At 44.7% G+C, this 19,288-nt stretch overlaps 1 protein-coding gene and 1 pseudogene across 1 annotated transcript in view; one reads left to right on the forward strand and one right to left on the reverse strand.

The window, feature by feature from the left end:
* The window catches only part of CREG2 (cellular repressor of E1A stimulated genes 2), a 43,986-nt gene that overhangs the window by 6,684 nt on the left and 18,014 nt on the right, over positions 1–19,288 (reverse strand). Inside the window, exon 3 of the mRNA XM_004471760.4 lies at positions 920–1,033. Within this exon, the coding sequence (XP_004471817.1) occupies positions 920–1,033 (114 nt within the window). The remainder of the gene's footprint in view (positions 1–919; positions 1,034–19,288) is intronic.
* Positions 10,508–19,198, forward strand: LOC139436781 (FACT complex subunit SPT16 pseudogene; annotated as a pseudogene).

Consider the following 19,288-nt stretch of genomic DNA (forward strand, 5'->3'; position numbering starts at 1 on the left):
CCTCTATGCACACTCCCTTCCCGCCTTGCACAAGCTCTAGCATCAGCTCTGGGCTGCCCCTTCTCCCCCCACTCCTTGCCAGCCCCCACTCTCCCCAGGGTCCCCACTCTTTCGACCCCTACAGGGAAGCGGACTTGGCCCAATGGATAGAGTGTCCACCTACCACATGGGCGGTCCAGGGTTCAAACCCAGGGCCTCCTTGACCTGTGGGAGCTGGCCCATGCACAGTGCTGATGTGTGCAAGGAGTGCCCTGCCACGCAGGGGTGTCCCCCACATATGGGAGCCCCACGGGCAAGGAGTGTGCCCCGTAAGGAGAGCCGCCCAGTGCAAAAGAAAGTGCAGCCGGCCCAGGAATGGCACCGCACACACGGAGAGCTGACACAGCAAGATGATGACAAAAAGAAACACAGACTCTAGATGCCACTGACAAGAATGCAAGTGGACACAGAAGAACACACAGTGAATGGACACAGAGAGCAGGCAACTGGGGTGGGGGGGGGAAGGAAGAGAAAAAAAAAGTTAAGACTGTTGACCTTATCTCCAGAGGCTCTGATTCAGCAAATAGGTTGGGGTGGGGCTCTGATCCCACTGACCTCTGGCACTATTCTTTGCATGTCGTGGGAATTAGAAATGTTTACTGGGTAGATTTACCGTGAGGGCACTGGGAAGGTTGGAGGCACGCAGGGGATTGAGCCTGGAGCACCCCAACGCGGGGCGGTCTCTGAAGCCAGCTGCGAGGCCCCTTGCCTGCTGCTGCTGCCACTGCACCCATGACCCCGGCAGCTGCTGGCCGGCGGATGTGGTCGCTGTGGGGCAGTGTAGTTCCCTCCAATGACAGTCACCGCAGCAGAGGCATCAAAAGGCATGAGTTTTTGACTATTTATTTCTGGGCAGAACAACTTGAAAGCATATACAAACCTTGAAAACATGGCTTGCTTGGCAAATTCTACCTCTTCCGGAGGCACTGCAGCCATCTGGCCGGTGAGGGTGAGCCGGGCGCAGCGGGCATCCTCTGGGTCGACGGTGTTTTTTCTGTGTGCCAAGAATAGTGTTCAGATATTAAAACAATACATAACACCAGCCTGAACTACTGAGGGTCTTATTTAAACATTGGAAACAGTGGAGAGGGGAGCGGGTGTAGCTCAGTGGTTGAGTGCCTGCTTCCCATGTATGCAGTCCTGGGTTTAATCTCCGCTACCGCCTTAAAAACAAACAGGGAAGCGGATGCGGCTCAAGTGATTGGGTTTCCGGGTTCGAACCCTGGGGCCTCCTGGTAAAGGAGTGCCTGTGCAGCGAGCCAGGCCTGCTGCGCAGCAAGATGATGACACAACGAAAGAGAGACGGAGGGGAGAGTTACGGCGAGATGCAGCAGAAACCAGCAACTGAGGTGGTGCAAGAGACAGGGAGCCTCTCTCCACATCACATCAGAGGTCCCTGGGATCAAATCCTGGTGAAACCTAGAGGAGAAAACAAGAAAAAAAAAAGAAAGAAAGAAGAAAGAGACACAGAAGATCACACAGCAAAAGGACACAGGCAGCAAAACAGCGGGGGGGGGGGGGACAGAAAAACAAAACACAGCGCACGCACTATGGTTATGTCCTTCAGGTTCGTGGTGTTTGTAGGCAGCTTTCAATACTTCGGCAGGGACACTGCAGTAGGTATGTTTGCATAATTCGGCCGTCATTCGATGCCCAGGGCAGTTAGGGAGCATTTGAAGGACCCCCCCAAAAAGACCTGGCCTGCCAGGGTGAGCATTTGCAGGACCCTAACCAGGACTGACCAGAACCGTTCTGCGGCTCCACGCCCCTCCAGGGGCCCCGCCCGCGTGGAGGACACTGCCCGTGGCCCTGGGGCCGTGCAGCATCGGCCTGGTCAGCCGTGGCGGAGGGAGCGGCTCTTGGAAGTTACCATCAGATTCTGCCCTGATGTTCCCGGGTCAGCAGGGGCCTGTTAGAATCAGCAAGAACCACAGTGTGATGCGCTCGTGCCTGCGTGCTGATGAGTGTTTCCCTGGGAGCAGAGTTCTTGGAAGCCCTGCTTTCTCGGACAAGGCCACCTGGTGGTGAGGTGTGGGGAAGGGCCCTGGAGCTCTCACTGGCCTTTGAAAACATGAGGCCACCTGTACCTGGAAGAAAAAGAGAGAAAAAACAAGACCCCCAAACACTGCCATCTGTGAACTGCCACGTTGGCCGGGGGTTCATTCAAGCACCAGCTCAGCCACTGAGCCACATTGGCTCCCGAGTTGGTTTTTTTGTTTGCTGGTTGTTTGTTTTTGTTTTTAGGAGGCACCGGGAACCAAACCCAGGACCTCTCCTGTGAGAGGCAGGCGCTCAATTGCTTGAGCCACGCCACTCTCCAGGGATAATGATTAACCCCATCTTTGAGATAAGGCAGATGAGACTCAGGTGGGTTAAGCCATTTGCCCAGGGCTGTGGGGCAACCAGGGGTGCCCAGCCTGCCCGCCTCAGGCTCCTGGGCTCCAGCTGAGCCGCCTCTCGGTGTATCCCAGATCCACTCTCTTCTCCATCTCCCAGAAGTGCTCTCTCCTATTAACTGACCATGGGCTTTTAAATATCAGAACACCTTCTCACAAACTTGCCTTGGCTACTCAAAGAAAACACTAGCACATGGGGGGCGGGAGGGGGGGGGGAGGGCATGTACAGGGCTGTTCATTATAGAATGGTTTATGACAGCAAAACACTGGAAATGACAAAAATGTTGAGCAGTTGGCAACACAAAGGTCCACCCTCCTGTGAAATGCTTGGGTTTTCCTAGGTGTCCACACTTAGGATCTAAGTAATGTTGCTAACTGAAGGGCAATGTTTTCAGTATGATCGCCTTAAAAAAAAGAAGAGAAAATCCTAAACTGACATCTATGCTTGCATGTATTTTGACAAGTTCTGGATGAAAGAACTCTGGTTATTTGGGGAGAAAGAGATCTGAGGGACTTTAGATGTCGGGCAAGGAGAGAGGATTCTTTTTTATTTTATATAATTCTGTGTTCTTTGACTGTTATAATGACTATGTACTACTTTAATTTTTCAAAGGAAAAAAAAAAGAACCGACACACCAAAACAATAACCAGCCTCTGGCGTCCCTAAGAAGGTGACTTCTTTGTGCCAGAGATGAACGAAAAGGGGCGCTCTCTGAAATCTTGCTTCAGGGACCCAGAATTTCGCCCAGAAAAGCTGGCTCATGTGGTCTAAAGAGCTTGTCAGTGTTGACAGGGATGGACCAGTCCCTTCGACTCGGTGGCCAGGAGAGCTGGATTTGGGTGCTGACTTGCCATTTGCTCTGGGTAACTTGGGAGAAATTACTTAATTATGAAATCATAACACCTAATGCTGGCTTACAGGACACTTTTAATAGAGGTGCCAACTTTTAGAAAGTTGTCAGCTATTTCTGAAAATAAGCGGCCCCAGCAGGCCCTCGGAGATTTTTCTGGTTCTGGGGAGAAGCAGCAGCCTGGAGTCTCTCAGCTGCGTCGTCATAAAAGGCGTTTGCACCCACCGCCCTGGGATGAAGGGTGGCTGGAGGAGAACGCCCAAATCCCCTGGGAGCCGGAGTGGGCAGGGCAGCAAATGTGCAGAGACACGGGCTTCCCGGGACGGAGCCGGGGTACAGGCCCTGGCCCGGTGGGGTCTGGGACCGCCTCTTCTCGCAGGTAGAGAGATTGGGCCGCCTCGGTGTCCACAAAGTCACCGAAAACAGTGGCACGATTTTCAAGAGTGCCGGTTTTACTCAACGGTAAGTAATTTAAGGCATTACCTTTCTACAAAATAACAGGGATATTTTACAGAGTAGAATGGAACATGTATATTCAGTTTTAAGTAAAATACTAGACTTAAAAGGAACGTCTTACTTCTTTCCCCCCACTCCTGCTCCACCAGGGTTTATGGTTTCTGCTGGAAGGGGTACTTCAGTGGAGAAATTTGCAAAGCACTATTCTGTGGGCATTTCCTAATCATTTAAAAATGAAACCTAACATTTTAAAGGCATTTAATAAATTACTTTAGACATTCAAATGAATGTAAGATAGGAAAAAAAAAATTTTCCCAAACAGTAAGTCCAGTATTGACCTTTCTTACAGGTGACTCTCCAGTGTCCCTGAGATTTCCTTTTCTATGCAATCAGATGCCATGCTGAGAGCTCAGGATTTCCCATTTCCATTACCTTAATTTGGCTCTCAAGTACTTTGACGTTGTCACACCAACACACTGCTGAGCTGCAGAGGGAGTATGTGCTGCTGCATTCCACCTCCCCCCGCCCCCCGCATTGGTTTCCTCCTGGAGCTGTGGATGCAGGAGTGACCATGGCTCTTTTAAGTGAATGAATATCAATTAGTTGCATTATCAGAAAAAGTCTTGTAAGTCAACTTGCATTTAAAACGATGATTACGAGAATCTCAGACTGAGCCTCAGGAGCACTGCAATGCCTCCTCTCCAGTCCATTGGACTTACCCAGGACAACTAACAAGGAGGTGGGGATGGACAACCACCACACCAAGGAACCGAAAGAGTCTACGCTGCAAGCAGGAGAGGCCCACCACCAGCCACATGGGATGGAAGCCCCTCGCAATCAGAGGTGGAGTGGGCATCACCATTCCAGAATCCTCAGGATTGGGGAATAAAATATGTACTGGAGTGGACTTACTGGATTCTACTATAGGCTTATTGTGATTCTAGCAATGGAAGAAATTACATCATTGATGTGGAGACAGTGGCCACTGGAGTTGCTGAAGGTAGGGAGAGGGAAAAAGAGGTGTGATATTGGGGGCATTTTTGGGACTTGGAATTGTCCTGAATGACATTGCAAAGACAGATACAGGACATTATATACCCTGCCATAACCTACAGAATGGAGTGGGAGTGAGTGTAAACTACAATGTAAACTATAATGCATGCTGTGTGCCAATGCTCCAAAATATGTTCATCAGTTGCAACGAATGTACCACACTAATGAAAGAAGTTGTTAATGTGGGGAAAAGTGGGAGGTGTGGGGAGTGGGGCACGTAGGACTCCCTTATATTTTTTTATGTAACATTTTATGTAATCTAAGAATCTTTTAAAAATAAATTAAAATATATTAAAGAAAGAACCTCACAGGTTTATGGATGGGAGGGCTTATTAAAAATGCAAAGCATGATTTCATTAATGAAACTCAGATCTCTTTTGATAATTAAGAAATATAATTTTTTGGCTAGAATGACTCCCTTTTGTAAAATTGTGTGTGTCTTCATGAGAAATGACAGGAAGAAGGTTGACACAAATATTACTGATTTTCTCAAGGTGGTGGAAGAAGAGATGATTTTTACTCCTCTTCTTTGCACTTTTGTGTACTGTTCAGTTTTTAAATGAGTTTAAAAACTGTGCTACTTGTGGAATTAGGCAAGGCAGCATGGCCATTTTTATTTTTAATTATGAACTTTTATTTAAGTCTCATTCTCAAATCACCACCAAATATTTCTTTATTATAATTTGGGGGTTAAATGTGGGGAGTGGGTGAAAATGTTGTATTTAGGGAAGCTCTTATGTTCAAACTCTAGAAATTTCTGGAGGGATTGGAAAACGTTAACTGAACCCTGGAAAAATAGATTTATTACCTTGCTTTTTAATAATTTTTCTTATTTTTAAATTATACAATATTTTAAGCATGTAGGAAAGTATAAGAATAAAATAATAAACACCATGTACATATCACACAACTTTGTCAAGGCTCAACATTTTGTACTTTTGCCCCAGATCCCTATTCAAAAAAAACAAAGTAAGATATATACAATTAAAGTCCCCCATGTATTGCCTCCAACCCCATTTTCTTTATTTGACTTCTTGAATATCCTAAATTTAATAAATTTTATAGCATTCATGTTTTTATATTCTTATAACTTATGCATGTATCCACAAGCAACATATTGCCATTTTGTATATTTAATATTTAATATACAAATTAAATTTTCCAGTTTTAAAATTAATTCATGTTGACAACATAATTCTAATTCATTTATTTTGTCTTCTATGTAGCATTTTAATAGTATTTTACTATTAAAATATTTACCAAATTTATTCATTCTTCTTTGGTTGATACATTTTCAATTTAGTTCGGCTACAAATAATACTGCAAAAATCCTTGCACCTGTCTCCCTGTGCACAGGTTTGAGAGCTGCAACTGATACATAATATATATATACTTATATATATTTATCTTCCACTCTACCAAGTGGGTATTGCAGCTTACTCTCTGAGCAGTAATGTACAGTTGTTCCTGTGACTATACATTCCCTCTAACACCTTATATTATCTGACTTTAACATTTTCCATTCTCCAATTCAAGGAAGGGGAAATTATATGTTCATACAGTTTTTTTTTTTTTAATCCGTCCCCCCCTTGTGGCTTTCTTGCTGTCTGCTCTCTGTGTCCATTCACTGTGCATTCTTATGTGTCTGTTTGTCTCCCTTTGTTGCATCATCTTGCTGCACCAGCTCCCTGGGGGTGTGAGCCATCAGCTCTCCGCAGGTGTGGGCCAGCTTGCCTTCACAAGGAGGCCCTGGGACGCAAACCCAGGGCCTCCCATACAGTAGACGGGAGCCCAATTGATTGAGCCACAGCCGCTTCCCTGTTCATACTGTTTTAATATGCATTTCCTCAACTGTATTTGAGGTTAAGCATGTTTCTGTGTTTATTGATCATTGGGTTTTCTTTCCCTGTCTGTTTTTCTCTGGGATTGTTTACCTTTTTCTTATGGATCTGGAATCATACTTTCATACTCTGTATATCATCCTTTTCCCAGCTATATGTATAGCAAATATAACTTCCTACTTAGGGTTTCCAGACAAAATATTGCATAGGGCATATTTATATGAAAAATGTATTCGTTGCTTATCTGAAATTCAATTTTTTATAGCTTCATTGATATATGTAACAAAATTCACCCTTTTAAAATGTACAGTTTAGTGGCTTTTAGTGTATTCAGCGAGTTGTGCAACTATCACATAATCTAATTTCCGAACATTTTTATCATCCCAGAAAGAAGCTCTATATCCATTAGCGTTCACTCCCAATTCCTGCCTCATCCCACCACTGCAGGCAACCACTAATCTACTGCATCTCTATGGGTTTGCTGCAATATGTGACATTTTATGACTGGCTGTTTTTACTCAGCATAATGTTCTCAAGGCTCAGCTATGTTTTATCATGTATCAGTACTTCTTTTTTTTTGCAATGGCCAAAAAGTAGAGCAACACAAATGTCTATCAACTGATGAACTGATAAACAAAGTGTGATCTATCCATAGTATGAAATATTACTTTGCAATTACAAATAATGCTGCTGTGAACATTCATATACATATGTTTTTGTGTGGACATATGTTTTCGTTTCTCTTGGGTAACCTATCTAGGGATAGAATTGCTGAGTAATATGGTGACTCTATGTTTATTCTTTTGAGAAACTACCAAATTGTTTTCCAAAGTGGTTGCACCATTTTACATCGCCACCAGCAATGTACAAGGGTAACAAATTTTCCAGTCCTTGCCATCATTCGTTATTGTCTGTCTTTTTCATTTTAGCCATCCCTGTGGGTGTGAAGTGGTACCTCACTGTGGTTTTGAGTCATGTCTCTTTAATGATTAATGATGTTGAGCACCTTTTTATGTGCTTATTGGCCATCTGTACATCTTCATTGGAGAAATATTTATTCAAATCATTTGCTGGTCTTTTTTTTTTTTATTCCCCCCCTTGTGACTTTTTTTGCATGCTGTCTGCTTTCTGTGTCCATTCACTGTGTGTTTTTCTGTGTCTGTATTTATTTATTTCCCCTCCCCTGTTGCAGCTTGCTTGCTGTCTGCTCTTTGTGTCCATTCACGCACACTCTTCTTTGTTTTTTTTGCTTGTCTCCCTTTTTTGTTGTTGTTGCGTCACCTTGCTGAGTCAGTGCTCCATGATGTCTGTGGGCTGGGCGGCACTCTGCGGCATTTGCGGGCTGGGTGGCTCTGTGCAGCGTGTGGGTGAGCCTGCCTTCACAAGAAGGCCCCAGGACGTGAACCCAGGGCCTACAATATGGTAGACGGGAGCCCAACTGATTGAGTCACAGCCACTTCCCATTTGCTAGTTTTTTAATGGGGTTACTTGTCTCTTTATTATTGAGTTATAGGTGTCTTTATATATTCTGGATACAAGTCCCTTGCCAATATATGATAAAAATATATATATTTTCTCTCATTCTGTGGGTTGCCTTTTCACTTTCTGACAGTGTCCTTTGATGCACAAAGATTGTTGTGAAGTCCAGATTATATTTTTCTTTTGTTGCTTATGTTTTATTCTGTTGTATACACGAAATCATTGCCTGGCCAAGGTTATGAAGTTTACACCCATGCTTTCTTCTAAGATGTATATAGTTTTAGCTCTTATATTTAGGACTAAGATCCCCGTTGTGTTAATGAGCTATGAGGTAGGAGTCCAACTTGATTCATTTGCATGTGAATATCCAGTTGTTCCAGTACCATTTATTGAAAAGAATATTCTTTCCCCATTGAAGTGTCTTGACATCCTTGTCAAAAATCAATTGACCATAAATGAGAGGGTTTATTTCTAGACTCTCAATATCATTGACCCATATGTCTCTCCTAAGCCCATACCACTCTATCTTGATTAATGAAGTTCTGTAGTACTTTTTTCAATTGGAAAGTGTGAATCCTCCAAATTTGTTCTTCTTTTTCAAGATTGTTTTGGCTATTTTGGGTCCCTTGTATTTATACATGAATTTTAGGGTCTGTTGTCAATTGTTGAAAAAGAGCCAGCTTGGATTTTGATGGGGATTGTGTTTGAATCCCTAGATCAATTTGGGGAGTACTGCCATCTTAAGAATGTTAAGTGTTCTAACCCATAAATGTGGGATGTCTTCCCACTTACTGAGATTATCTTTAATTTCGTTCAACAATATTTTGTAGTTTTCAGTGTTACAAGTCTTGTGCTCTTTCTGTTAAATTTATTCCTGGGTATTTTATTATTTTTTTGTTATAATTGTAAACAGAATTATTTTCTTAATTTCATTATCAAATTGATCATCGAGACAGTATAGAAATACAATATGATATTGATTGCTTGATTTTGTTTAGAAATAAAATATGATATCCGTGATGGTTAGACCAATGTGTCAACTTGGCCAGGTAATGGTGCTCAGTTGTTTGGTCAAGCAAGCCCTGAGCTAATTGTAATGCAAGGGCATTTCATGAACGTTAATCTTCAGTGAGTTGATTGTGTAGATGGCTGATTACATCTATAATCAATTGAGGAGACTGCTGTCAGCCAAGAGTGATGTTTAATCCAATCAGCTGAAGGTCTTCAAAGGAGAAGTGATTCAGAGAGAGAATTCCCATCTCGACTTCCGATGGCTGGCATCTCCTGGAAACTCACTGAGGATTTCACTGGAGTCCCTGGCTCACAGCCTTCCCTATGGAATTTGGACTTGTGCGTCCCCATGGTCGTGTGAGATAATTTTATAAAATCTCATACTATTTACAGGTATCTCTTGTCAGTTCTGTTTCTCTGGAGAACCTTGACGAATACAATATCGATTATTTAGTTTTTGTTAAAATTTGTCTTATAGTCTGGTGGTCAATTGCAGATAAGCCTGAATAAAACTGATATTCTTTAATTGTCAAGAGAAGGTTCTACATATTTCCATTATCCCAAGCCTCTTAATTGTGTCTCCAAATCTCTTCCATCCCTGCTAGTTTTCTTTCTTACTGGATTTATTGGTTACTAAGAGGTATGGTACACATATCAGAATCTTCATTCCCAGCTTTCTATCCTGGCCATGCACACAGGCACACACGTTTCTCTTTCTCCCATCCTTCCAAGTAGTTATGTAATCATTTTATTCTGTCCTGAAAAATTGCTTTCTTCTGTATTGTTTTAGTAGCCCTGAGTTCGTTTTATCTGCTTATTTTCTTTTTCTTCTTGCACGGTAGAGAGTTTCCTCAAATGACTGGCTCTCCTTGGCTATTCATATTTAAAATGAGACACTCAAAAGCTGAGTGGAAGTTCTGAGCACAGAAGTATGGCTTTTTGACAAGTGTACTTCACTGTAGGGTGATTAGGCTCAGTGACTTTGTTTAAGGACCCCTAGTTTTCAGTATCTGTACATTTTTTCCCTCTTGGACTTGTCAGTTTCCTCAAGGAAACCTCCTTCACATCCTTAGAGGATGTGAATATAAAGAAGATAAAGTCTTGTTAAAGATAATCTCACAGTCCAAAATTCAAACGAAGAAGCCAGGTTTGGTAGAGACAACAAATGTCAGAAATAGACACCACAGATCAATTATAAAGAAAGAATATCTAAAGTGAATAAAGACTCTCAATCTTTAATTGAAGGAGATATTACTTCTAATCTGCACCTGACTCAGCCCAAGATATTCTTTTTTCTCTTTGTATTAAAGCTTGCACCTCAGATGGCAGAGCTGGGGCCTCATGTGATTCTCAGAACCAAGGAGAAGCGGTGCATGGGGCTATGGCTGTGACTCTGGATAAAGACGCTTACTATCATTGAGTGAAAAGATTGTACAGCAATTGGCCAAAAGGAGAAGATGAGTACTCCGATGATGAGGCCATTGTTGTATCACACTGATGAAGAAATTATTTATGCCAACTCAACTGCATTACAGACATGGCTCTTTGGTTATAAACTAACTGATACCATCATGGACTTCTGGGATGCAAAGATCATCTTTATGGACAGCAAGAAAAAAGTGGAGTACTTGAAACAAATTGCCAACACCAAGGGCAGTGAGAATGCTAATGGATTCCCTGCCAAGACATTGTTCATACGAGAAAAGAATGAAAGTAATAAGAGCAGTTTTGACAAAATGACTGGAGCCATTAAAGGAAGTAAGAATGGTGAGAAGAGTGGAGTGTTCAGCAAAGAAAAATTCCTTGGAGAGTTCCTGAAGAGCTGGCCTGACTGCCTCACAGAGAGGGCTTCAACAAAGTAGACATCAGTGCAGGTGTGGCATAGGCCATCGCTGTGAAGGAGGATGGGGAGCTCAGCCTAATGAAGAAGGGAGCCAGCGTCTCCTCTGATGTCTTCAACAAATACTTCAAGGAAAGAGTCATGGGAATTGTTGATGCAGATGAGAAAGTGCAACACAGTAAACTGGCTGAGTCTGTGGAAAAGGCCATTGAAGAGAAGAAGTGCCAATTGGGGCAGACCCTTCTACCGTGGAAATGATTTACCCTCCTAACATCTAAAGTGGTGGCAACTATAATCTCAGATTCACTGTGGTGAATGACATAATCACATGCATTTTGGGGCTTTCACGTTTTCGCTTCATATCTTACTGTTCCAACCTTGTTCGCACCTTGATCCTTCTCAGGAAGTTCAAGAGAACTATAACTTCTTGCTTCAACTTCAAGAGGATGGGCTAAAGGAGCTAAGTCATGGTGTGAAGATATGTGATGTGTATAGCTCTGTCATGGATGGGGCTAAAAAGCAGAAGCCAGAGCTACTGAATAAAATTACTAAAACCTTAGGGATTGGAATGGGAATTGAATTATGTGAAGGTTCTCTAGTAATCAGTAGTAAAAATCCATACAGTGAGTGGATGTGGCTCAAGCAGATGAGTGCCTACTTCCCACATGGGATGTCCCGGGTTTGGTTCCCAGTGCCTCCTCCTGTTGAGAAATAAAAAGCATAACCTTGCAGAAAAAATATCTAACGAGCCACTCTGGCCCCCTACTTCTGTAAATCAGCCCGTGACCTTGCACCTGCCCTCTGCTTCTGTAACCGTGCTTGCAAACTTTCACCTAGCAATGCGTTAGTCAGTAAGCCAAAGTCATGCTGATCCCACATAAAATCCTATCTAATTCTTTGAAAACTGAAAAATGGGTTTCACAATTTGGAGGTTGACTCTCCTCTGGGCCCATGCATAATAAATCTGTTCCTCCGCTTCTCCAAGTGTTGTTTGGATTTTCTGCCACTCAGAACTCCTGGCTTTGCTGTAACATTTGGTTCTCTGACCAGGAAACCCAACCGCACTGGCCCTTTGAGCCTCTGGTTTGGGAGCGGTGGGTGCGGCCGGCAGAGATTTCCACACAAAAGAGGAGGTGCCACCTGTCCCCTTGATGGGGCCTTCTTTGGGGAAAGGACCCCTGTGGGCCACGTCCTCCATCCCGACCTGACTTGGTGGAGAGGTGGACTGAACAACATCAGAAGACACCAGAAAGGTAAGGCCCCGGGGTTCTGAGTACCGGTCAGGCCCGTCTCTGGACGGAAGGGGAGACTGACCATCTCCCCAAATCTTGAGATTAGAGATTCCAAGATAGGGCAGTCCCTTGGGTGGGACTGGGTAACCTCTGAGTGATTGAGTGAAGGAATGGGGATGGCAGAGGCTTATGCTGTGCTCCATGGCCTGTGCTGCAGAGGCCGAGTGGGCCCCAACCTGTGCTCCATGGCTACATCGTACGGCATAACGGCTAATCTGGACTCTACATGGACACCTTAGCTAAGACGAGCCTAAATTCTCGCGAGAGACGCGGACAGGCAGGCATCTGAGTGGCCTTGTGAGGGCCCCCTCCTTTGTTTGTCCTGTGACACTGGTTCAGGGATGGGATCATCACAATCCAAACTCACAGTCTTAGATTATATGTTAAAAATTTTCAAGAAGGACTTTTCCAGGGATTATGGTGTCCATATGTCCCCCAGAACTCTCCGGACTCTGTGCAAATTAGAGTGCCCTAAGTTTGGTGTAGACTGGCCCTCAGAGGGAACCCTAGATGTAACCAAGGTTCGTGCAGTTTGGCAGGCAGACACTGAAGCCCCTGGCCACCCTGATCATTTTCCCTACATCGATTCCTGGTTAAAAACTGCCCAAACCCTCCCCCCTTAGGTTTGATTCTGTGTTGAAAGGAAGGGTCAGAGCAGGGTCCTCGTAGCTCAGATGGCCAGACCTGGAAAGCCTATTATTCGACAAGGACCTCCGGAGGAAGATGCTTTACCCCCACTGTATGTTCTAGTCATTCCAGGGCATCTCCCTGTCCTGGAGCCTCTACAGGCAGATCTCCCAGAGACTCCTCCACCTTCAGTCTCCCCGGGCCCTTAACTCCCCCCTGAGGGGGGATCCTGAGACCCCTTTGGTGAAAAAAACTTTGGTCAGTGCAACCTGTGCTTCCAATGCCCCTCCGTGAAACACAGGGTCCAGCCCAGACGGGTGCAGACTGGACTGTCCAACCCAGAAGGCCAATCCTGTTTCATTAGCCTTTCACAACTGCAGATCTTTTAAATTGCAAGCACCACACCCCTTCATATTCAGAAAAGCCTCAGGCTCTTAGCGACCTCATGGAGTCCATTTTCCAAACCCACCGCCCCACTTGGGCTGATTGCCGCCAACTCCTCCTAAGCCTGGTCAATACGGAGGAGAGAGGCCGGATCCACGGAGGCCAGAAAGAGGTTGTGAGAACAGGCCCCGCAAGTGTCTTGGAGCCAGAGGAATGGACCTGAAAAGTGGCACTGAAAGCTCAACTGGCCTGGGACTTTAACACAAATCAGGGACGGGTTGCCCTTCAGTGGTATCCAAAAAGCCCTTCTCGGGGGAGTACAGGAAAGAGCAAGGCAGCCCACAAACATGTCCAAAATGTCCTCTGTCCCTCAAAAGCCTGAAAAACCTCTGGGAAATTTTTATGAGTGACTCTGCAAAGCCTTCAAGATTTACACCCTTTCAATCCAGAAGCCTTGGAAAGCCAGAGAATAGTCAACGCAGCTTTTGCTGCCCAGGTGGCACCAGATCAAACAAAAAACTTCAGAAGCTAAACGGGTTCACAGAGATAAACATCTCCCAGCTCCTCGAAGTCACAAAGTATTTGTCAATTGGAACAAAACTGCTGAGAGGGAAGCAATAAGACAGCAAGTCTCCTGGTTAGCAGCAGCCTTAAGGAATCCAGACCCAACCAATCGAGGAGGGCCTCCCTGAAAAGGGGGATTACTTTGCCCTGAAATACTCTACTGCCGCCAGTAAAGAGTCTTGCAAGACCCCTGATTCCTAACCCATACACCTTAATGGGGTGGTTACCACCAGGGGCCGCCTGGTTTACGAGTCTGAATTTAAATAATGCTTTTTTCTGCCTGTGGGTAGCTCCCCAGAGCCAGTCTCTATTTACTTTTGAATGGGAAAATCCCAGGACTCAACAGAAGACTCAATTAACTTGGGCTTGACTCCCGCAGGGCTTCAAAAACTCCTCCACCCTTTTCAGAGAAGCCCTGGCAGTGGAAAAACTTAAATAGTCTCTCCTTCAGTATGTAGACAACCTCTTGCTGGCTAGCAAAATAGAAAAAGTATATGCCAGCTGCCCCGACCTCCAGGACAGCCCACATGTTTGCCCAGATCAAACCCTATTCACAAACGGCAGCAGTTTTATCAGAAATGGAAACAGGCTTGCTGAATAAGCAGTCAGCATGGCTAAACAAATAGTGAAAGCAGCTCCCCTACCTAAAAGGTAGTCTGCACAGCGAGCAAAACTCTGGGTGCTAATCTGAGCCCTACAACTGGCTGCCGGGCAAACAGTAAACATTTACACTAACTCTAAATATTCATTCACTACTATACATATCCATGGAACAATTCATAAGGAGAGGGAACTCCTAACTACAGGGAGAAAAGAAATAATAAATAAAGAAAAAATCCTTCAACTACTGGAGGCAGTCGGGAAGCCAAGCATCACTCACTGTTGGGGACATCAGAAGGAAACGGACGCAGTTACTAAGGGAAATACACTAGCCAACAAAGCAGCTCTGGGAAATGGACTTTGGCCCAGTGGTTAGGGCGTCCGTCTACCATATGGGAGGTCCGCGGTTCAAACCCCGGGTCTCCTTGACCCGTGTGGAGCTGGCCAGGCGCAGCGCTGATGCGCGCAAGGGGTGCCGTGCCACGCAAGGGTGTCCCCCGCGTGGGGGAGCCCCACGCGCAAGGAGTGCGCCCGTGAGGAGAGCCGCCCAGCGCGAAAAGAAAGAGCAGCCTGCCCAGGAATGGCGCCGCCCACACTTCCCGCGCCGCTGATGACAACAGAAGCGGACAAAGAAACAAGATGCAGCAAATAGACACCAAGAACAGACAACCAGGGGAGGGGGGGAAATTAAATAAAAAAAAAAATAAATCTCTAAAAAAAAAAAGGAGCTCAACAGGCAGCCAAGAACGCCCTCCAACTGCAGGCCCCACTGCCAGTGCCTCACCTGTCCCTTCTAGGGCAACACATTGAAAAACTAAACAATACCTGAAGGAACAGGAGTGGGCAAAGAGAAAAGGAGGCAACAGACCCCAGAGGGAAACCGGCTACTCCCAGATGGCCGAGTCTTTATCGCAAAGGGGGCCGTCTACACTCTTGTTCAACAATACCAACAGCTCACCCACCTGCAAAAACTGCTTTAGGAGCCCTGCTCAGAAAATATTACTACACTGCCTGGATGGCCTCGTTCTGCACCACCGTTAGCAGCTGATGCCAAACGTGCGCTGCAAACAACCCCTCCCAAGGTCCCCAGGCGCGGCCGGCATCCAACGCACAGAACTGCCCCTTTTGAAAACTTAACAATGGACTTCACAAAAATAAAACCAAGTTGAGGGTATAGGTACTTATTAGCAGTAATGTCCACCTTCTCGGGCTGGGTCAAGGCCTTTCCCACCTGCACTGAAAAAGCAAGAAAAGTAACTAAAGCTTTACTCCGAGAAATAGTTCTCCGGCATGAGATACCCTTATCCATAGGCAGCAACGATGGCCCAGCTTTCGTAGCAGCCACCGTCCAAGAACTAGCAAAATGTTAGGAATTAAGTGAAAGCTCCACACAGCATAGAGGTCTCGAACTCAGGGAAAGTAAAACGCATAAATCAAACCCTCAAAACCACCTTAGCCAAGTTCTGTAAAAAAAACTGGCCTCCCATTAACCCTCCCTTAAGTCAGATTTACCCCTGGACTCTCAGGCCGTTCACCTTTTGAAATTCTGTTTAAACAACCACCCCCAATTATTCAAATCTTCAAGGGAAATCTCAGGCTCCTAGGAAAAACTGGCCAGGATTCTACCCGCCAGTAGTCAGGAAAAACCCTAGCCCAAATACACAAAACTGTCTTGTCTGGGGATCCCATCCCATTAGGCCACCCAGTATATCCACACTTACCCAGAAGCCTAGATTGGGTAAAAGACTGGAAGACGAAGCGCCTCCAGCCCACCTGGACAGGCCCACACACTGTTATCCTTGTAACCCCCACTGCTCTCAAAGTTTCAGGTATTGCCCCTTGGATTCATCATACTAGAGTTAAAAGAGCACACTCCAATGAAAAACAAAATGACTGGACAACTCACCCTGTACCTGACTGTCCCTTAAAAATCTGATTTTCCCAGAGCCACTGAAAATTGCCATCACCTGACTAAATGAACTCCTGTTCCCTGTGATTCCTGCTCCTCTTCAGACTGCTCGGCTTACTGTTTGGGACTGAACAAACTACTATAGCTCCCCAAAACTGGAATGTAGCTAAAAAGATGCTAATCTTAATAAATAATATACTTGTATTTTGTAAAATGCTTTACTACCTTAAGTTGTTTTTCCACTTAGCTCGAGTAACACCCAAAAAAATTTTAAGAGTGTAAAAGGGGGAAATTGTTGAGAAATAAAAAGCATAACCATGCAGAAAAAATATCTAAGGAACCACTCCTGCCCCCGCTTCTGTAAATAAGCCCGTGAGAACATGGCCTTGCAGGGGAATATCAAGTGAACGACTCCTGCCCCCCACTTCTGTAATCTAACAAATCACTCCAGCCCCAAGCTTCTGTAAATCAGCCTGCAACTTTGCACCTGGCTTCTGCTTCTGTAACCCCACTTACAACATTTTGCCTAGGAACGCATTAGCCAATAAGCAAAAGTCATGCTGATCCCACATAAAATCCTGTATAAACCTATGAAAACTGAAAACTGGGGCTCAGAATTTGGAGATTGACTCTCCTCTGGGCCCACGCATAATAAATCCGTTCCACCACCTCTGGCTTTGCTGTAACACCCCCCCCCCCTGCCCACAACCCCCCAAAAAAGAAAGCAAACAAATGAAAAAACCAACTCAGGGGAACCAATGTGATTCAGTGGTTGAGCACCAGCTTCCCACATGTGAGGTCCCAGGTTTAATCCATGGCCCTGGTACCTTAAAAAAAAAAAAAATCAGTACAAACTGAAGAAAGGGATCATTTTCAGCATTAATTTGGGATTCCCAGACCTTACTCACAAGGAAGGGAAGAAACCAGAAGAGAAAACCTATGCCTATTAATTGGTAACACAGTGCTTGTGGATGAGGATGGCCCAGACACTCTTGTCGCTTCTGTGAAGAAAACAGTGAAAAATGTGGGGGTTTTTAAAAAGAGAATGAGGATAAGGAAGAAAAGGAGGAGAAAGATGAGGTCAAGGGCCTTTTGGGAAGAGGTTCTTGGGCAGCATTACTTGCAGAAAGAACATGAAACAAGATGACTGCAGAAGAGAAGGGAAGAGCTCATCAAAAAGAACTGGGAGCTCAACTCAATGAGGAAGCAAGGTGATGATTGATTGAGTAAATCGAAGGGAGAACGGCTGATTCAGAAAGCTCACAAATCTAATGTATCTTACAAAAACCCATCTCTGATATTCGGGAAGAGAAGTTCTATATTGATAAGAATATGAGACTCTAATCATGCTAGTGTTTTGGCCTTGCAATGAGTTTTCATATCGCCACACTCAGGAATATCAGTATGTCTGTGGAAGGAGACTACACTTACTTGGGAATCAACTTCTAGTGCCCAGGGTACGCTCTTGGCAGGAATGAGGCCAACTTCCTAAGCCAGAAGCTACTTTGGTTAAGGAAATTACATACTGAAGTTCAATTATAAAAGCACCTGGAGAACAAACAGACCACCTTGAACCTTCAGAGTGCTTTCCGAATTATAAAAGGAGTGCAGAAAGTTATAAAACCTGGAAAGCAGAAGAGAAGGAGAAGGAGGGCATTGTAAAAAAAGACTCACAGGTTAGTAACCTAAACCAGAGTAATGCCAAACTGAATGATCTGTACATCTGCCCAAACATTGCCCAAAAGATGATGCAAGGCTCCCTGGAGGCTCAAGTCAATGCTTTCTGCTTCACATCTATTTGAGGAGACAAGGAGGATATTCTGTACAATAACATCAAGCATGCCTTGTTCCAGCCCTGCAATGGAGAAATGATTATTGTCTTGCACTTTCACCTGAAGAATGCCATCGTGTTTGGGAAGAAGTGCCACATGGATGTGCAGTTCTACACAGAAGTAAGAGACATCACCACAGACCTGGGGAAATATCAGCATATGCATGTCTGAGATGACCTCTATGTTGAGCAGATGAGATGAGAAATGAGGCACAAACTGAAAACAGCCTTTAAATTTTTCATTGAGAAAGTGGAGGCTTTAACTAAAGAGGAACTGGAATTTGAAGTGCCTTTCAGGGACTTGAGATTTAATAGAGCTCCTAGAGGAGTTCCTGTCTCCAGCTCACTAAGTGCGCTGGCCCTTGCTACAGAGTGCACCTTTTGTGGTGATGTTGGATGAAGTGGAGCTGATCCACTTTGAGAGTGTCCAGTTTCACCTGAAGAATTTTGATATGGTAATTGTCTAAAGACTATAGCAAGAAAGTGGCAATGATTAATGCCATTCCTGTGGCTTCTCTGGACCCCATCAAGGAATGGTTGAATTCCTGTCACCTAAAGTACACAGAGAAGTACATCCTTCAATGGGACAAAAATCATGAAGACGATTGTTGATGACCCCAAGGGTTCTTTGAGCAAGGTGGCTGGTCTTTCCTGGAACCTGAGGGTGAGGGGAGTGTGTTGAGGAAGGGGATTCTGAGTCTGAAATCGAAGATGAGACTTTTAATACCTCAGAGGATGACTATGAAGAGGAGGAGGAAGATAGTGATGAAGACTATTCATTAGAAGCAGAAGAACAAGCCTATTCCAAGGTGTGATTGGGCAGTGAAGATGAGAATGAAAAGGACTGGGATGAACTGGAGGAAGAAGCCTGAAAGGCAGACCATGAAAGTTGTTATGAGAAAGAAGAACAGGGTTGAAGTATGACTGGGAAGAGGAAGTCATCTGTGCACTGTTCAGGCCATGGCTCTAACCGTGGTTCCAGACACAGTTCTGCACCCCCAAGAAAAAGAGTAAGTGACTCCTGAACTTTGGCTCTGAGTGCTATTCTTCCAACACCTGGAAAATTTACATGACATAGAAACTGTATTTTCCCTTTTGTTTTCTTTTGAAGTTTT

This window comes from Dasypus novemcinctus, chromosome 17 (assembly GCF_030445035.2).
Source record: "Dasypus novemcinctus isolate mDasNov1 chromosome 17, mDasNov1.1.hap2, whole genome shotgun sequence".
NCBI lineage: Eukaryota > Metazoa > Chordata > Mammalia > Cingulata > Dasypodidae > Dasypus > Dasypus novemcinctus.